The 17,282-nt window shown below is 31.3% G+C and overlaps 2 protein-coding genes across 2 annotated transcripts; one reads left to right on the top strand and one right to left on the bottom strand.

Annotated features, from left to right (window-relative positions):
• Positions 1-1,962: 1,962 nt before the first annotated feature.
• LOC125051699 lies at positions 1,963-5,011 on the bottom strand. The gene has a single exon (XM_047652219.1). The coding sequence runs from the start codon at positions 4,902-4,904 to the stop codon at positions 3,750-3,752; it is 1,155 nt and encodes a 384-aa protein (XP_047508175.1). The 5' UTR covers positions 4,905-5,011; the 3' UTR covers positions 1,963-3,749.
• A 755-nt stretch (positions 5,012-5,766) lies between these two features.
• On the top strand, positions 5,767-14,184 carry LOC125051580 (nuclear RNA export factor 1). Its single transcript, XM_047651998.1, has 11 exons — positions 5,767-5,915; positions 5,982-6,066; positions 6,537-7,130; positions 7,587-7,777; positions 8,063-8,172; positions 9,719-9,755; positions 9,941-10,191; positions 10,910-11,078; positions 12,057-12,221; positions 12,708-12,898; positions 13,306-14,184. Exons 2-11 carry the CDS (start codon positions 6,003-6,005, stop codon positions 13,403-13,405), a joined length of 1,872 nt encoding a protein of 623 aa, XP_047507954.1. The 5' UTR covers positions 5,767-5,915; positions 5,982-6,002; the 3' UTR covers positions 13,406-14,184.
• The last annotated feature ends 3,098 nt before the right edge of the window (positions 14,185-17,282 follow it).

Below are 17,282 nucleotides of genomic sequence, written 5' to 3'. Positions count from 1 at the left end.
TTGTGATGGTTGACATTGATGACTACCATTTGCAGTGACTGATGAGTCTAAAGCTGATCTTGTCGGGTTATTTGCTAAAGAATTTCCAAGTTTAGTCCGATTATTCTCATCAAAATCCATCAACTTCATAATATCCGTTACTAGTATTAATCGTTGAAATTTAAAGGTCGGGCAACTCAAGATGAGGTGGGATAAGTCGGCCTCATTTCCTCCACAGTATGTACATCTGTTATTATTTATAATTTTAAAACGAAATAAATGGCTTGGAGTCTGACAGTGGCCAAACCTCAAACGATTAATAATGGTTATAAATTTACGTTCATTGGCTCCTTTGTATTTATCATACCAAGGTTTACATGGGAGTTCCTTTTGGATCTCTGCATACCAACTGCCTTTATGCTGTGAGGATAATTTCCAATAGCTTTCCCATAACTTGCGACTTCTTTCTTTTAAGTCGAAAAGAAAATCCGTAAAAGGAACTCTGCATGTAATACTATGATCCTCATCATAATTAGAATTGACAATACCATCTACAATATCATTTCCCTTGATACCCCTATGAGAGGGCACCCATTTAAATGTTACTGGAGTATCCAAAGATATCACTGCTTCTCTAATTTTATACAATAAATAATTATTTCTATAATGAGTATGACATTTATCTAAAGCCATTAACACACTTTTTGAATCTGAAATTATTAGGAACTCCATGTAGTTATCGTTATTTTGTAAACTTTGTAAGTACAATACAACTTGATAGATAGCATAAGCTTCAGCCGTAAATATGCTGCAAGTATTACTTAACATAAAACATTTTGAGGTTTTAGCCTGAGGATCATAGTAACCCGATTTCACTGCAGATGAAGATTTAGACCCATCAGTGTAGACTTTGTAACTGTTAGGCTTGGTACAGCAATAATCCAGAAAGTCTATATTATCTACTACACTGGACATATCTATATTTAATTTACACATAAGAGCTTTATATTTACAGAGATATACAGGCCATAGTTCAGATTTGTACATATTATCAGATAAATCAGTCATAAAGCTCATAATTCCCAATAATTCAGGGATCTGGTTATTGAGAACATTAGTCGCTGTTATACTTGAAGGCAAATCTGGTGTATTAGTGATAGTTATAGAATAAGAAAGTTTTGGAAGAAGAACATCATTCTGAGAAGTTATCACTTTGAGGCAAAATTTTTCAGCAATTAATACTCGCCGAATACATAGTGGTTCTACACATGACTCAACCTCCATAGAATTGATAGGAGTGGTACGCATTGCACCAGTAACAATTCTAAGAGCAATATTTTGGATAACATCAAGCTTTTTTAATAATACAGGACTAATATTCATATATGCCAGACAACTATAATCAAAATGACTACGTACTAAGCTTTTGTATAATAAACAAAGAATTTTTGGATCAGAACCCCAAAAAGTTCCTGCTAAGGACCGCAAAATATTGATACCTTTCAAAGCTCTACTACAAATATAGTCAATGTGTTTGGTAAACTTTAATTTAGTGTCAAAAATTACACCAAGAAACTTTTTTTCGCTATTTTGAGGGATTAAATTATTGTTATACTTAACATTTACATTAGTATCAATACCATAAGCTAAAACTGAACTTTTACTACTATTTATATTTAATTTAAGTAACTCAGTATAATAGTAGTTAAGTTGACATAAAGCTGAATTAACTTTTGCTTGAGTAACCTGTAAATTACTGCCTACACTATATATTAAGATGTCATCAGCAAATTGTAATATTTTTACAGATTCAGTCACATATGTATATATTTGTGAAGTATAAAGGTTATACAGGATTGGAGATAAAGAAGACCCTTGCATCAACCCCTTGAATGCTAATTTTGGACCATGAAAAACATTATTGTATTTAATGTATAAAGAACGACCATAATACATATGGAAAATCCATTTTAAAAGCTTTCCTGGGAAGCCCAAAGAATATAGCACCTTAATTAATTGGTGAAGATCTACATTATCATATGCCCCCTGAACATCAAGGAAAACACAAATTGCAGTAGAACCTGATAACAAACACTTCTTCATATCAGACAGGTAAGCTATAAAACTTTCTGCTGCACTTTTGCCTTTTCTGAATCCAAACTGACAAGAAGGAATAAGTTTCTGGTTTTCAACAAAATAGTCCAGTCTAATCTTAATCATTTGCTCAAACAATTTCCCTACACAAGATGTAAGAGAAATGGGTCTGTACGAATTAAAATGATCATTGGGTTTGTCAGGTTTTAACACTGGTATGACACATTGCAACCTCCAGGATTCTGGAATCAATTGCTGAGACCAAAGCGAATTTAAAATATTAAGTAGAATATGTTTTACAGAAACATGTAGATTTTGAAGCATAATATAAGGTATATCGTCAAGACCAGGAGTTGTATTCTTTCTTGAAGACAAAGCCATGTCAAGTTCTTCAAAACAAAAAGAGTTAAGTAGAAACTTGCTCCACTGACTTCCATCATTAAATTCGAATAAACCAGAAATATTATCGTTGTTATTACTAGGTTGCCCTAACTTCTCTAAAAAACTTGCTATCCACTCATCATTTTTGGACACATTTCTATTAATGTTAATTCTCTTAAATCTTCTAATAAAATTCCACACTCTGGATACTGGAGTGAATCTATTAAAAGACGAACAAAGACTTTTCCAACTGTCTTTCTTAGCCATTTTTATAATAATTTTTTTCCTCGAATCTATTTTCTTATATTCTATATAATTGTCCATTGTCATATTACGTCTATAATTAGCTAACGCTTCTCTTGATTTGGTTACAGCCTCGGCACAAGTATCATTCCACCAAGGAGCTGGAGGAGCAGACTTTTTACTAGAAGATTTATGCTTTAACAATGGAACACAGTTTTCTTTTAAACTAAGTAGTAATTTAGAAAATTCATCATATTGAACTAAAGGATCAATTGTTGAAGGAGAAAATTTATCAAATATATCTTTCGATTTATCATTGTACATATTCCAGTTTGTTTTATTATATAAATACTTATGTATAGACTCTTGAACTGTATATTTTTGAGTTGAGGTAATGATGTTAACAAAAGTAGGTAAATGATAGCTCCCTAAAGAGTCATCACCGACATACCACTCACAAAGTGGTGCAATATCAGGGCTAACACAAGTAACATCAATGGCTGATGCATTATTACCAGGTCTAGAAATAGTAGTAGGGTCACCAGAATTTAAAATACATAAATCAGCATCATCAAATATATCAAATAATTCACGACCTCTTGAATTGGTAGTATCACAACCAAAAGCTATATTGTGAGCATTAAAATCACCAGATACAAGACAAGGCTTGGGTAATTGCAAAATAATCTTTCTCAAATTAATCAAACTAATTGAGCTATTATTTGGTGGACAGTAGACACAGAGCACTGAGACAGGACCACATCCTGTTATTATAGAAATAGCTATAAATTGAATATTTTGATAGAAAGTAGTTTTTAAGACCTTAAATTTAATATCATTTTTTATTAAAATACCTACACCTCCATGCTTATTTTTAGCATTTTTTCCAACAAATATATAACCAGGTATATAAAAAGGCAGACCAGAATCTTTTAACCAAGTTTCATTTAGCAAGCACACATCTATTTTATTATCATATAATAAAGATTTAAGAAGAGGTTTTTTATTATTGATACTCTGTATGTTATGTTGCATTAATCGTAAATAATCCATTATTTTGTTAAGTTTTGTATTAATATATCCTTAATGTGTGCAGTTGTGTTTGCTGTATTAGAATTGCCTAACATAACTAAAGTTTTGATAATTTTACTCAAGAACTGATCATCTTTAATGAGGTGATCATAGGAACCACTATTAGGAGGAGTAGACTGGACTGAAATTGAACTATCTGATGAATTTTGTGATAACTTTTTTTTCTTAGGTTGGACAGTAGGTGAAGCTAATTTATTGTGAGCCAACTTTACAACTGATTTATCACTAGGTAACTGAGGAAAATCACTAGACAATAATACAGTTGAATACATTTTAGAAGAATAATTATTTTCATGTTTTTTAATCTGAGCTGCTTTTTGAGGACAAAACCTGGATACTGCCAAGTGGTCTCCTCCACAGTTAACACACTTTAAAAATTCAGCTGAGCATTCCTTATAGGAATGATCACCTGAACACTTTGAACAAACCTGATTGTTTCTACATACTTTGGCACTGTGTCTAAATTTCATGCATTTAAAACATTGCATGAGAGGAGGAATATAAGTGAAAACTTTGTAACGCCAGTTGTCTAAATAAACATACTGAGGGAGAACAGTACCTACAAAGGTAACGCTTATAGTAGTAAGGGGTTCCAGACCATCACAAGTTCTTTTCGTAAAACGTCTAACACCAACAATTTCAGAGTCAGCCATTAATTTGTGGTATAAATCCGCGTTACTGCATTCTTTAGGGATAAAACGAATTTTACCCACTCGCTCCACCGAAGAGGCTGGTACAAAAGCTTTCATATTATTGTCACGTAAGCTAACGTGACTCAGAAAATCATTAGCAGCTGCAGCTTGTTTGAAAACCAGCATAATTTTGGCCGCATTAACTCGACGACATTCCTTAATGCCCTTCACGTTTTTGAAAATTTTTGATAAATGCAAAGGATTTTTATTACCTATCTTATCTTCCAGTTTAATTCCCTGTACGTAAACAGGGAACTCTTCTATGTTACTATTATCCGGGTAGGATCGCTTATAATCGGGTTTAGAGTAAGGCTTATACTTATCGACATCGTTCGATTTTACAGAGTTATCTAATCGCCTCTTTTTCGAGTCTACGGGTGACTTTGTAGACCCGTCTTCATCACCATCACTCTCTGAAGACATTATTCTCCTCCAAAAGCACTCTGTCTTGAAAAAGACAATTTAATTTAAAATAAAACAAAATTTTATTTGAAAAGCGCGGCTCTCCTTTTCCCGCCAAAAAGGAAGTCCGGTTTTCATTTTTATTTGCTGTTATTGCCAGTATTTTGTTTTTATTTAACTGTTTTAATAATTAAAATAAAGATTTGAAATGCTATAGAAATTATTATTAAAATATGTTAACATTTTCCTAGAATAATATAAAAAACTAATAAACAAGTTGAATAGATAATAGAGCTATGTGTCCTTTGATCACGGCTTGAGTCACAAAATGTCTAAATTTCTTGAAATTCCAAAACTAGTACTGTCAAACTTTAATAAATAACCCATCATTATTTTCTAAAAAACATATTACAAAACTAGACAAGACACAAAAAAAATCACAGGATTTAAATTATAATATAGATTTATAATTTAATTAATAATAGAGAATAAATTTAAATGGTACATAGATATCATTATTTTAAGTAAACATTATTATTCTAAAGTTATTATCATTAATTAGTTTCATGGCTAACAATTCACTGGTACCTAAAGTGGTTGCCTAGTCCGTTTGAAAGCATAAGTGGGTCCAAACGAAGATTTGAGATTTAAAACTTTCAAAGTAAAGCAAATTCAAACAAAAAAATTATCCAAATCATGAAGTTTCACCAATGAAAACGGAGGTCTGATGAGCTGTAGATCGGCCTTTGATAATATGTTTTTCCTTCTTTATTTGAATAACTTATTAGGTGTCTGCATTCCTATGAAAATATAATGTTATTCTGTGGTTATTTCTTATTTGTAAATGAATTGAGACTCTATGCCCTAGTTTATGCTCTATGGTAATATCCTTTTTTTTCTTAAGCGATGTAATGCTGTGGTGTATCAAGTTGTGACGCACTTACACATTTCTGTAATAAAGAAGATTGAAAGCGTGCTTATAATAAATATAGCACACCATACCACTTTTATTAGTTCATCAAAAAAATCAAAGTAAGTTTAATAATATATTTATTTCCATTTATTAAAGACACGTTTTATTTAATGTCCTCTTGATAGATTGCAAATAAAACAACGACCATGCCTAAACGTGGAGGAGGAAGACCAAGAAATAATTGGAAAAATGGTGCTCCTAGTTGCTTCGGTAAGTTTTATAATTTTTTAGTAATTGTAAGTCTTATCCGATTCTGTACTAACGTAAAGCCCACACAGCAAAAGTAGGTACGCCATTGTTGTGACGTTACAGGAAACTACTCTTTTTCCTTGTTATCAGTAAAGTTGCATCTAGTTAGGGTTTAAGGGTGAGATCTATAGTGCGCACTTAGACTTTGCTCAGACTTAACTATAACCATTCTTTACTTTTTTAAAGGATAATAAAGAAGGTATTGCATGAAATGAAACATCAATTTCTGTCTTAGCTTGAGCTTAGCTTAATCTCACCGTTAAAATGTCTATAAATATACTAAATCATAGTTTAACCTTAGTGTTTTTCGTAAGTAAAGTCTGAGCAAAGTCCAAGTGCGCACTATAGATCTCACCCTTAGTGGAGGTAGTCAAGATCGAAAAAGGTTGGAAGAATTATATAACTATAATTATTATATATTTTTGTTTTAGAACATGACGACCGCATTCACCATACAGGAAGGCGAGTTATGTTCAAACAAAGTCACAACAAAGGAAAAAACAATAAGTTTAAAAATTGGAATGATGCTAAAATACTTTTTGATGATGATGTTGATATGGGAGCATCTGGTAATGCACAAAATAGAAGAGGTGCTTACAGAGGTAGAGGAGGTCGACTTGGGTCACCACCGCCACGGCCATCCCAGCACAAAAAGAAATTCATAACAGGGGTTCTGCCATGGTACCAAATAACTGTACCTTATGGAGCTAAGCATGAAAAGGATGTCATATTAAAAGTTTTGCTCAGTCACATATCACCGGAAGTGTTTATACCACACTACTTCAAGATTGAAGGAAACTCTGCAATATTCTATGTGGATGATGTAAAGGTTGCTGAAAAGTTATTTCATGCAGATCGAAAAATAACAATGCCTAATGGTTTCAAGTTGGTGGTTATTGTTCGCAATGCAGTACCAAGAATTAATATTACTGATGATATGAAAGAAAAAATGAAGTTGGCTATGGCTAAACGCTATAACCCTACAACAAAGGCTCTAGATTTAACAAAATTCCATGCAGATCCCGGTGAGAATATTATTATTTTTTCCTAATATTATTTTTGTTTATACAATCTCAAATAGTTGTTCAGATATAAAAAAAAAACTACATTTGTCTTTGTGAAATCCTAAGTTAACATGTTAATACATGTTTAGGTAATGTAATACTGTGTATTGGTTTTGTAATTTGTTGAAACCAGTCTGAATACAAATAAAATAAGTGAATGTATTTATTGACATTGTGTTGATGTTACACATACATTTACTATTTTTATTTTCGCTAATATTTGAGCATTTGCATGGGAGTTAAAATAAAAATGCCTGATTGATTGATTTATTGTTTTGCATCTTTGTATTGTATTTACTTTTGGTTTTGATTAAAATTCCTCATATATTAGATTAGACATTTATTAAAATCTTGTTTATAAATCTCTAAGTTACCATTATATTAGAAATGTAGTTATAGACAGTACATATATTTCAGATCTTGTGGATGTTTTCTGTGCACTGTTTCGCCCAATCATTATGTTGGCTGCCGTGGATATAATTGCTGAAAATATACCAGATTTGGAAGCTTTAAATTTAAATGATAATAAGCTACATGGACTTGAACATTTAAAGATATTAGCCACGAAATTTAAAAATTTGAAAATTTTATATATGGGTGACAATCGGGTAAGTGTTTTTGTGGAAATCTAAAAGTTTAAATCTTTATTAGCAAAAGTATTTATACCCCCACCACTCAATACATACACAACTTTTTCATTGCTAATACACTATATAATCATAAAAAATGTTTAAAAATTTACAAGTGTTGTTTCTGAATTAGTATCAGCTTTATATATTGTTTTTGTATTGGTGGTAGAGAGGTGAAAATTAAAGGTTGTATCTAATTTTTAATGCCAAAAGCTTTAAAAAAATCTTTAATTATGTATATGACTATGATTTCCTTAATTTCAGATACCATCAGTGGCTCCACTAGAAGCGTTAAAGGCTCTTCCGCTAGTTGAACTATATCTTAAAGGGAACCCCCTTGTGAACAGGTTCAATGATATTGAAACCTACAAAAGGTAATAATGAAACGGTGCATTTTACAAGTAAAATTTCATTTTGCTTTGTGCGGGATAGTGAGGACTGTACTACAAAGCTCAAATGTCAAGGTTAAACGAAGGTTAAAAATGTACTTTGTTTGATGCATTTGATTACTACCTGTTTAAAAAATTTTTTTGTCAAGAGGAGTCGGCGATGAACATGGTTGAGTGCCTAATAGTACAATTTCACAAAATTGCTGTGCTGATAATTTTTATGTAATTAACCAATTTACAGAAAAGTTTAATGAAGTGTTATAAAATTGAGTTAACAATAATTACTCAATTTTTTCATATTTCTGTAGTTCTGTACTCCAAAATACCAGCTGTGAGCACTATATGTCATTGATAATTTATAGAAAACATTTTTCTGTAGATAATTTACATTTTGCACAAGTTTTAGCTGGTATTGTGGTTAGATACATGGATTCTGTCAGCATTTTTCATTTTACTCAACATTTGTATGAGACTTAATACATTTGGGAATACCTGCTTCAGTGTGGTTTACGATACAATACTGATGAAAGCATTATTTGCATATATTATTAATATAAATAATTATATGTACCAATATGTGGTATAGATGTGATATTTGAGTTTAAAGTGAGAGTAAAACAACTGTCCATCAACCTTACAAATGGGTATTAATTCCAAGAAAGTCTGTATTAATGCATGGCTATAATAATAACAATATATCAAAATAAAATATGGTACAAGAGGCTAAACTACTGTTGCAGCGTTTATCCTCACCTCAAATTAAAAATGAGGTTACATAAAAACTTTTACTTTATTTTATATTCCCCAATAATTGGGGATAATTATTATAGGAAATATGGGGAATATAAAATCTCATGTCTTACTAATATTGTACTGTCAAATGTTTCAATCAAGTGTCAATCATAAGAACTCTATTGTCTGTGTTTTAGTTTAAGAGATGGTAATATTTTAAGACACTTCTATACATTATGCAAGTCTATCGGTTGGTTTTTGAGTATACTCATATTGGACTTGGAAAGTGCTTAAAACAATTGCTATCTCTTGACCATTGTACTAAATAATCAATACAATCTTAAATTTGGAAGAGATTTGATTGAAGCAAATGTTAAATTTGTGCATAGTTAATTAAAAACATTGCTTTTCGAATGATGAACACTATTTACTCATAAATGTATGAATCATTGAACTCGGCCAAGGTTTCTATTTGGTTTCACAAAAATGTAAGAAAATTTCTTCAAAATACACAAACAAAGATTTCTTGTAAATTGATTTTTAAATTAGGTGAATTTTTCATATGTTTGCGAAAAATCTATAGAAGTTTTGGTGACAAGATTTTGTTCATCATTCCTTTACTATTAACATATCTTCGTTAGGTGTTTATTTCTTGTTTCTGTTTCTTTTTTAAACATAGACATTCTACGAAAATATGTTAATATTGCAAAGTTGAATATTAACTTTGCATTAATTTTATCAATATTATATTTGTGAGAGTTTCAGAGGTAATTAGTATTGCCATGTTTATTATCTTCAGTGAGGTCCGGCGAAAGTTTCCGAAGCTGACGCGATTGGTAAGTTATAAAATGTATCACCTTATTAACCTTAAGTACTTTTAACTAAAAACATTTTTATTTTTAAATACATAAATGTTTTTTCTGCCATATTTATTTATAAAATAGGGCATACTGTAAAAAGTTCAATAGTTACAAATATAATTATCTCGTAGAATGTTAACCTGTTATGAACAAAATTATAGGACGGCGAAGATCTCCCACCCCCTATTGGTTTCGACATACCGGACGACGTATCACTGCCACCAGCACAACAATCATTCCTCGTTGACCCCAACGGCCAAGAACTTATCAAAGAATTCCTAAAGCAATATTTTGCTATATATGATTCAGAATCGCGACAGCCATTACTCGATGCTTACCATGAATCGGCGACTTTTTCGCTGGCAGCCAGTTATTTGAGCACGGACAATCGGAACACCAATTCAACTAATAAGTAAGTGACTAACATGGCTACATAAATTTGAGTATTTTTTTCCTATTGAACCACTTGCGACACTTACAATGCGGCTACAAATCACTTTTATAATGTCATACCCAAAATCACATTCACAAAGTTATTCTGCCTACTGACAGGCTCACAGGCTCCGGTGACCGGTCGAGTTAGACTGGCTAGCTTTGCATTAGCTCGGAGGACAACATTCTGCCTCTACCAATATTAATCTTATATAAATTGGCTATTGCCAAGGGTTATTACCCTTACTTGTAATATATTAAAAAAGTAAGAAAACAAAATCTGTGTGTGACAGAATCTTTAAATGTTAATTATTTCGTGTTTCATAATAATTGCGCTATGTTTAAACAGAGTATTATTGAATAAAAAAAAAAGTGTGTATACTAATGTACATGCGTTAGAAGTGATACTTTGCCGTAACAAGATAAAAATCTTTTTAAATTTTTTATCTTTCGACTTATTCTACGTTTGTAGCTAACTTCAGGGTGTCGGTTTTTTGTGACGGTGTGCGCGCGCATCGTAAAAATTTACTCTCATCATTTTTCCCTATCGCGCCAAAAAAAGTATAACTTCAATAAAGCATGGTTTAAACTAAAGTATTGTAAACAGAAAGAGGAGAGAGACTACGTCCGTTAAAAGTTAGAGTGATTTAGTTATGAATAAGGGACATGAAATTTAACTTACCATATTTATTTTCTAGGCTCAACACATACATCGTGAGCAGTCGTAATCTTATGAGAATAACAGACAGAGATCACAGACGAAGATATCTCAAAACAGGCAAATTGCAAGTTGTGTCACTGCTCTCCGAGTTACCAAAGACCACACATGATTTAATGGGCTTCGCTGTTGATTTAGTTATATTTAATGTGAGTAATTTAAGATTTATATTATATTTGACCTTATTGCACTTGCATCTATAGTGAAAGCAAACATTGAGTTACTGGCACGTGTTACAGAAGGCTGATCAAAGAAATGGATGCATTCAGTAGCCAAGACCCGTATAGGGTTGTAGCGCCACTGGATTTTGTATATTGAGATTAAATTAATTAATTATAATCTAAATATGTCTAATTACTCAAAATATTTTGTTTATATCAATTGTTATTTAACAATAATTTTTTGTAGGCCCAAACTTACAAATAATTTCAAACTTGTAAGAGATACATTATCTTCTGTCTATTGGTTGCCTCTTCATAGAAACATTAAAAGATAGACAAATAATTTAAAACTATGTACTACATATTTACATATAAACAATATAAATATCTATCTCTAATCAATCTTTAGTCTTATCAGTCTTTTGTTTTACTTACCACATTTAGATGACTGCAAAAAGTTTCATCACTTAAGTTCATTATAAACTGTGTGATATAATAGCATTTTTATTCAGTAACTAGCTGGCCTGGCAAACATCGTACCGCCTAACAGTCGATTCTTTATTTTTTTTTAAATACTTATTCTGCTATTCGGGACACCGGTCTAGCTAGTCAGATAAAAAAAAGAATGTTGATAATACAACAAATACATTATGTCAAAAAATAAAAATTTACCTTCCCGGAACCCCTCCCGAACTAACACTTGAACTTTATGATATGGTATTAAAGTTCAAATTGCCTTTAAATATTATTACGAATATTTTGTATGGGAATATAGAAAAGTGTTGTTTTTATACTTTTTCACACAATTTTTTTTAATTTTTCTCTCCGTAAGAACCATCCTCTTACTTCAAGGAATATTATAAAAAAAGAATCAGACAAATCGGTCAAGCCGTTTTCATGTTATGTCGTGACAACGGAAAACGGGTTTCATTTTTATATATATAATATAGATTTTTATTTTTCCAGCCAAACATGGTAGTACTAACAATGAATGGAGTATTCAAAGAAATAATGACTACGGGGACACCTCTCCGATCCTTCCATCGGACATTTGTGATAGTTCCGAATAATTCTGGTGGATTCAGCATACTTAATGATATGTATTTCATAACAAATGCAACTAAACAGCAGGTATGTTGATTTTTCTTGTATTTAAAAAATCACACAGAAATTGTAATGTTTTTTGTTGAAATTTTATTTGAAATTTTAAGATATCTATAATATTCGGGAAATATAAATTAGTATATTAATACAACTAAAATAATTAAAACTCCTTTATTTGTTTAAAAGGTCTACAAAACTACAAAGGTCATTATTATGGTCAATCAAAGTTTTTGGCATAGCTGCTAAGTTCACGCATATTCTATTTCTTTTTACCTGTAGATTGTCTTATTCCCATCTCGCTTGCGCACGCTCGGCGCCCGGCTGGTTTAAAAAGAATTCGTTAGTGGGCAACTTCATTCTGTTAATTTTGTGTCACGGTGCACGCGCATCGTAAAATTTCACTCTCATCAATTTTTCATAACGCGCCTAAAGAAGTATAACTTCAAAATTCATAGATTAAATCAAGTTTATTAAATAGAAATGATTTTTATAATTTTTTTTTATTTATTACAGGAGGACAAAGCGTTTTCAACATCAACACCAGCTTCAGTCCCCGCTCCAACTCCAACGCCCGCTGCTCCCGCAATTCCCGTTGTGACGCCAGCAGCGCAACCCGTTGCCGGTACTTCGCAAGAAGACACGCAGAAGATGATGCTAAACATGCTTAGCCAACAGACTGGCATGAACGAACATTGGAGTATAAAGTAAGTCAATGATGAAACTCATTAAATATATATACTAATAGGTCCGGGTTCTATATTTGAAATACTTTTCGTAACTGCATCTAACCGTAGATCTAATTAAAAATTGGTCCAAATTGTCTTTTCAAAAAATTCTCGTATAAACTAATTATTGGACCCCCCCCCCCCATGTAACGCGCCGTAAAGTTTTTCTGTATCCAATAGTAAAACGTTTCGTGACCACCTAGTGACTCTTTATACCTAAAAGTTACCATTATGTGGTGTAAAGTACTGGAAAGTCGAAAATAATATTAACAATAACGCGTAATTCAAACCCCACCCCGCATCGTAACATTTCACAAAAGGAAACCCCCCCCCCCCCATTCGTTAAGTCAAGTTATCTTTTGCTAATATAAGATTATTTTTAACAGCTGTCTTCAAGAAACGGGTTGGGATTATCAGCGGGCATTATTTATTTTCAACCAACTGCAATCAGAAGGAAAAATACCACAAGAAGCCTTTGTGAAGTGATTATAGACTCTATTTTAGATATAATGTTTTCGCATGTAAGCTAATTGCATGCAAGAGATTTGTGTTAAGCATATTCTAGTTAACTGCAAACCAATGGAATATGGCGATATTCCCTTTGTTTTCAGTTATATGTTGTATTAATCTTAATTGTTTAGAGTATAGACCCAAACGCTTTAAAAAATATTGTTCTCTTTGTTTTGGTTTAATATGTATAGATTTTATATGGTATTGTATTTCAAAATTGTAAAATGTCTAATTTAGTTGAACGAATATTGCAACGTCCAAATCTTCCAATTGACTGGAAATTAGTTTCGTCAAAATTCGGACGTTTCAGTATTTGTCTCTTGTAATTTTTTCAACCATTGTTATTTACTGTTTCTTGTACTTTCATTGTGTACTTTATCTGAAATTTCGTACTTGGAAATCCAATTATTTTTAATCAAATTTAATTTAAAGTAATTCAGTCCCTACAAAAATAAAAAAAAATGAAAGAGAATGTCAAAAGTTGATTTGGGAAAATAACTGCACATTGGGCTTTGGCGACCTCTATCGGCCAGTTTTATGTTGCCTTTTGTACCCCGGAGTGGGTTTTATGGTTAGGGGTTTGATACCCCGTTGAATGTGGCGGAACCCCTTAGATGATCTATGTGGGCTAGCTGCATAATTGTTAACCAAATCTGGCGATCGTTTTACTCGGCTGTGTGTTTGGAAGCCTGCCTAAGTGCGGTTTATTGGGGATGCATAGAAACTAGATATATGAATAAATTTTTTTTTACAAATCCAGTGTTTTATTGTAGACATAAATTTATTATAAACGTTTATTGATTTCTCCCATTTTTATAAATTATCAGAAAGCGTAATTAGTAGTATAAGCGTTAATTGGAAGATAGTAGACACGCCTCTTTTTAACGTGGGGAAATGCCGTTACGAATACCTAAATTGCGCCTACATCATACCCGTGGAGCCAGGGTTGTGACATTCTGCATAAAAAAAATCGATTTTTTTATTAATCGATTGTTTTCTTAGCATGAACAATCGATAAAGAAATAATCGATTTTTCTTAAATAAATAATTGATTTTTTCCTTATTTTTGAATTCATTTAAAAATAAAGATCTTAAATATTTTATTTATCATGGTTTTATTCATTAAAAATAAAAAATAGAAATTATTAACACAAATTAAAGTTTTTCGAAATTAACTTAACCTCGTTTTGATAGATTTGGTGAAATTTAATAGATAAGTGCCTTTTCAGTAGCACATTGCAGTATTTTGTTGTCTTTTTTATTGTAAGTAACCTAGTGCTGCTGAATAAATAAATTTCACTTTTTAAAATATAGTCGATTATTAATCGATATTCACTTGAAAAACTTTCACTTTTTTTAATATTCGATTGGATTTTCACATCCCTACGTGGAGGGCTATATGTGACTCGGTCACTTTACCGTACCCACTAAAACTCCACGGTGACAGATTAATTAGGCCTTAACTCCGCGCCCCGATCTGTGCAAACCAAAAACACCTTTAGAAGATAATTATGAATAAAAAGATTTTCTTATATTATTTTAACCAAACCAATATTAACGAGCACTTTCAGTAAATTGTTTCATAATTTGAATGAAATGGAGTTGATATTTAAATAATGATGTGATGATTATGCTACTTCCAGATTGTTGCATCTGGACACATTGTAAAATCTATAATAATAGTTATTAATTAAATATTTGCGAAGATTTGTTGAATGTAAAATATACAGTACCTACTAAGTAAATATTCTGTACAAATTGAAATCAGTTTTTCTATTCTAACATAGATGGCGCTGAATTAAAACAAACGTATTTTTATAGAAAGCTTATGACGCGTTTGATAATCGTGCCTAATGCTTTTAATGTTTCCAAATTTTAAGATTTCATGCAAAACAAAAAAATCAACAAGGTTTTCTTAATATGTTTTCAGTGTATGTAAAAGCCTTCTATAAACACTTTAATTGTTGACACACCTCTGCCTTATCTTGTATAAACTAGGTCATGTCTTAATATTTTATATTAAAAATAGTAATTCAATACTTCTACTTACCTTTCTGAACTTATTTAAATGCCCTATAAATTCTAATAATTAACCTGCATGGGGCCTATCTCATTCATTTTCTGTTGAATTTACCAAAATTAACAGATTTCCCTATTACACAACTTTAGTACAAAACTTAATAAAACCCATGGAAAGAACCCTTCTAACTAATATTTATGTAAGCCAATTGTTAGAAATATGTATATAATACTTCAAATAAATATTGTTTAAGCTTGATGAACGTTCTCTAATATCTTCTTGCAGTGACATTGGCGATAGGTATGTATAAGTAGGTACATTCTCCGCTTGAAAGTACTTATACAGTAAGTACTTTGCTATGTGACATGAAGTAGCAATATAATTTTATTATTTTATACAAGGAATCTTCCGAGCGCAATCTGGTACGTAGATACTGTTGACTGAAGATAAGTATAAAATGCTTACGTATAATGAGCTTATAGCAAATAATGGAATTTTACATACTCGTGATTGTGCTTTCATTCCAATATATTTGTTTATAATAGGTTATTTGAAAATTATTACCCAGGTGGTGACTGTATCTCATCATCGTACTGAACTACTGGCCTACACGCGAATACGTTTAAATTAAAAAAAAAACTTCTCCAAAATGTACCTAGAAATATTAAATAACATTTTTTCAATTGATTTGTCTTGTATCACCAAGAGATATTAATAAACTATTTACATACGAGGTATAAAGATTATTTTAAGCTATTTCTGGTTAACTGATATGTATTTTGAAAAAAAAAATAGAGTATGAGATATACGATTAACACATACATCTTGTTAAGTAGCAACAAAGCGCCAAATACGATGCCTGTTTATAAAATTCATTAGGAAGTTGCCAGTCTGAACCTGGTGGTTATGCTAACGCTAAGTTTTTGTTCAAAAGTATATTTATTAATATATTTTCTTGTCTCACTCTTCAGAAATCCGTTAAAGTAGCAGACAAAGTTACACCTCCATTTTTTGTTTGATATATTGTCCCAAAAATTTTACAAATTAATTCCTTTTCGCTCCAATACATAAAATATGACAAAATAATATTGTTAATAAAGGTAACATATTACATAGTTTAATTAAGGATATAGAACGATTAATTCCAAATGTTAACAGTCAATTTAACTTCCTTTGTATCCAATAAATACTAAAAGTCAGTTTTGGTAGTAAGAAATAATCTTTTGATTTTTTCCTATATAATATTTAACGTAACATTCCTGTTCTCAGAAAATAAATGATGTCAACATCAGTTATATTACGTATGTGTGACTTAGTTTTGTGCTAAGATAAATAGTTCCTATCAGATTTTGTTAGTTCAGCCTCATAAACTCACAACCCCTAATTTTATCTTATAAGCTGTTGTTTTGTACCATTAAAGACAGATGACACTTGACAAAATGACACAGTGTGTTTCATTTATTTGAAAATTAATAGCCGCCACCGAACTTAACTCGTGAAGTTAATAATCATTAATATTAATAACTAATTTCTCATGTTTTAAACTAAAAGTATTTCTTATTCACGTATGACTGATCCTATTACGCACGAAGATGTTAAATATTCTTATGATGCATGTTTATGTTCCTCGGATTTTCGGAATTGGCATTTGAAGTATTTTCCTGTAAATGTGTCTCCAGGGAATCCCACTTTACGTTACCTAAAGCCGCACATTACACAAACCCACACAACCATCCATAGTTATCTTATCTTATTTTCATTAATTATATGTAGATAAATAAATAATACACTTTAAAATATAATTTTTGAACGATTGTTGTCATTAAATTTAAA

This window comes from Pieris napi, chromosome 8, assembly GCF_905475465.1.
Source record: "Pieris napi chromosome 8, ilPieNapi1.2, whole genome shotgun sequence".
NCBI lineage: Eukaryota > Metazoa > Arthropoda > Insecta > Lepidoptera > Pieridae > Pieris > Pieris napi.
This window is presented reverse-complemented; position numbering and strand designations above follow the sequence as displayed.

Coding starts and splice junctions, on each gene's coding strand:
- LOC125051699 (XM_047652219.1), bottom strand. CDS start 4,904: ATGTCTTCAGAGAGTGATGGTGATGAAGACGGGTCTACAAAGTCACCC.
- LOC125051580 (XM_047651998.1), top strand. CDS start 6,003: ATGCCTAAACGTGGAGGAGGAAGACCAAGAAATAATTGGAAAAATGGT. Junction 7,131..7,586: donor AAAATTCCATGCAGATCCCG/GTGAGAATATTA, acceptor CATATATTTCAG/ATCTTGTGGATGTTTTCTGT. Junction 8,173..9,718: donor GATATTGAAACCTACAAAAG/GTAATAATGAAA, acceptor TATTATCTTCAG/TGAGGTCCGGCGAAAGTTTC.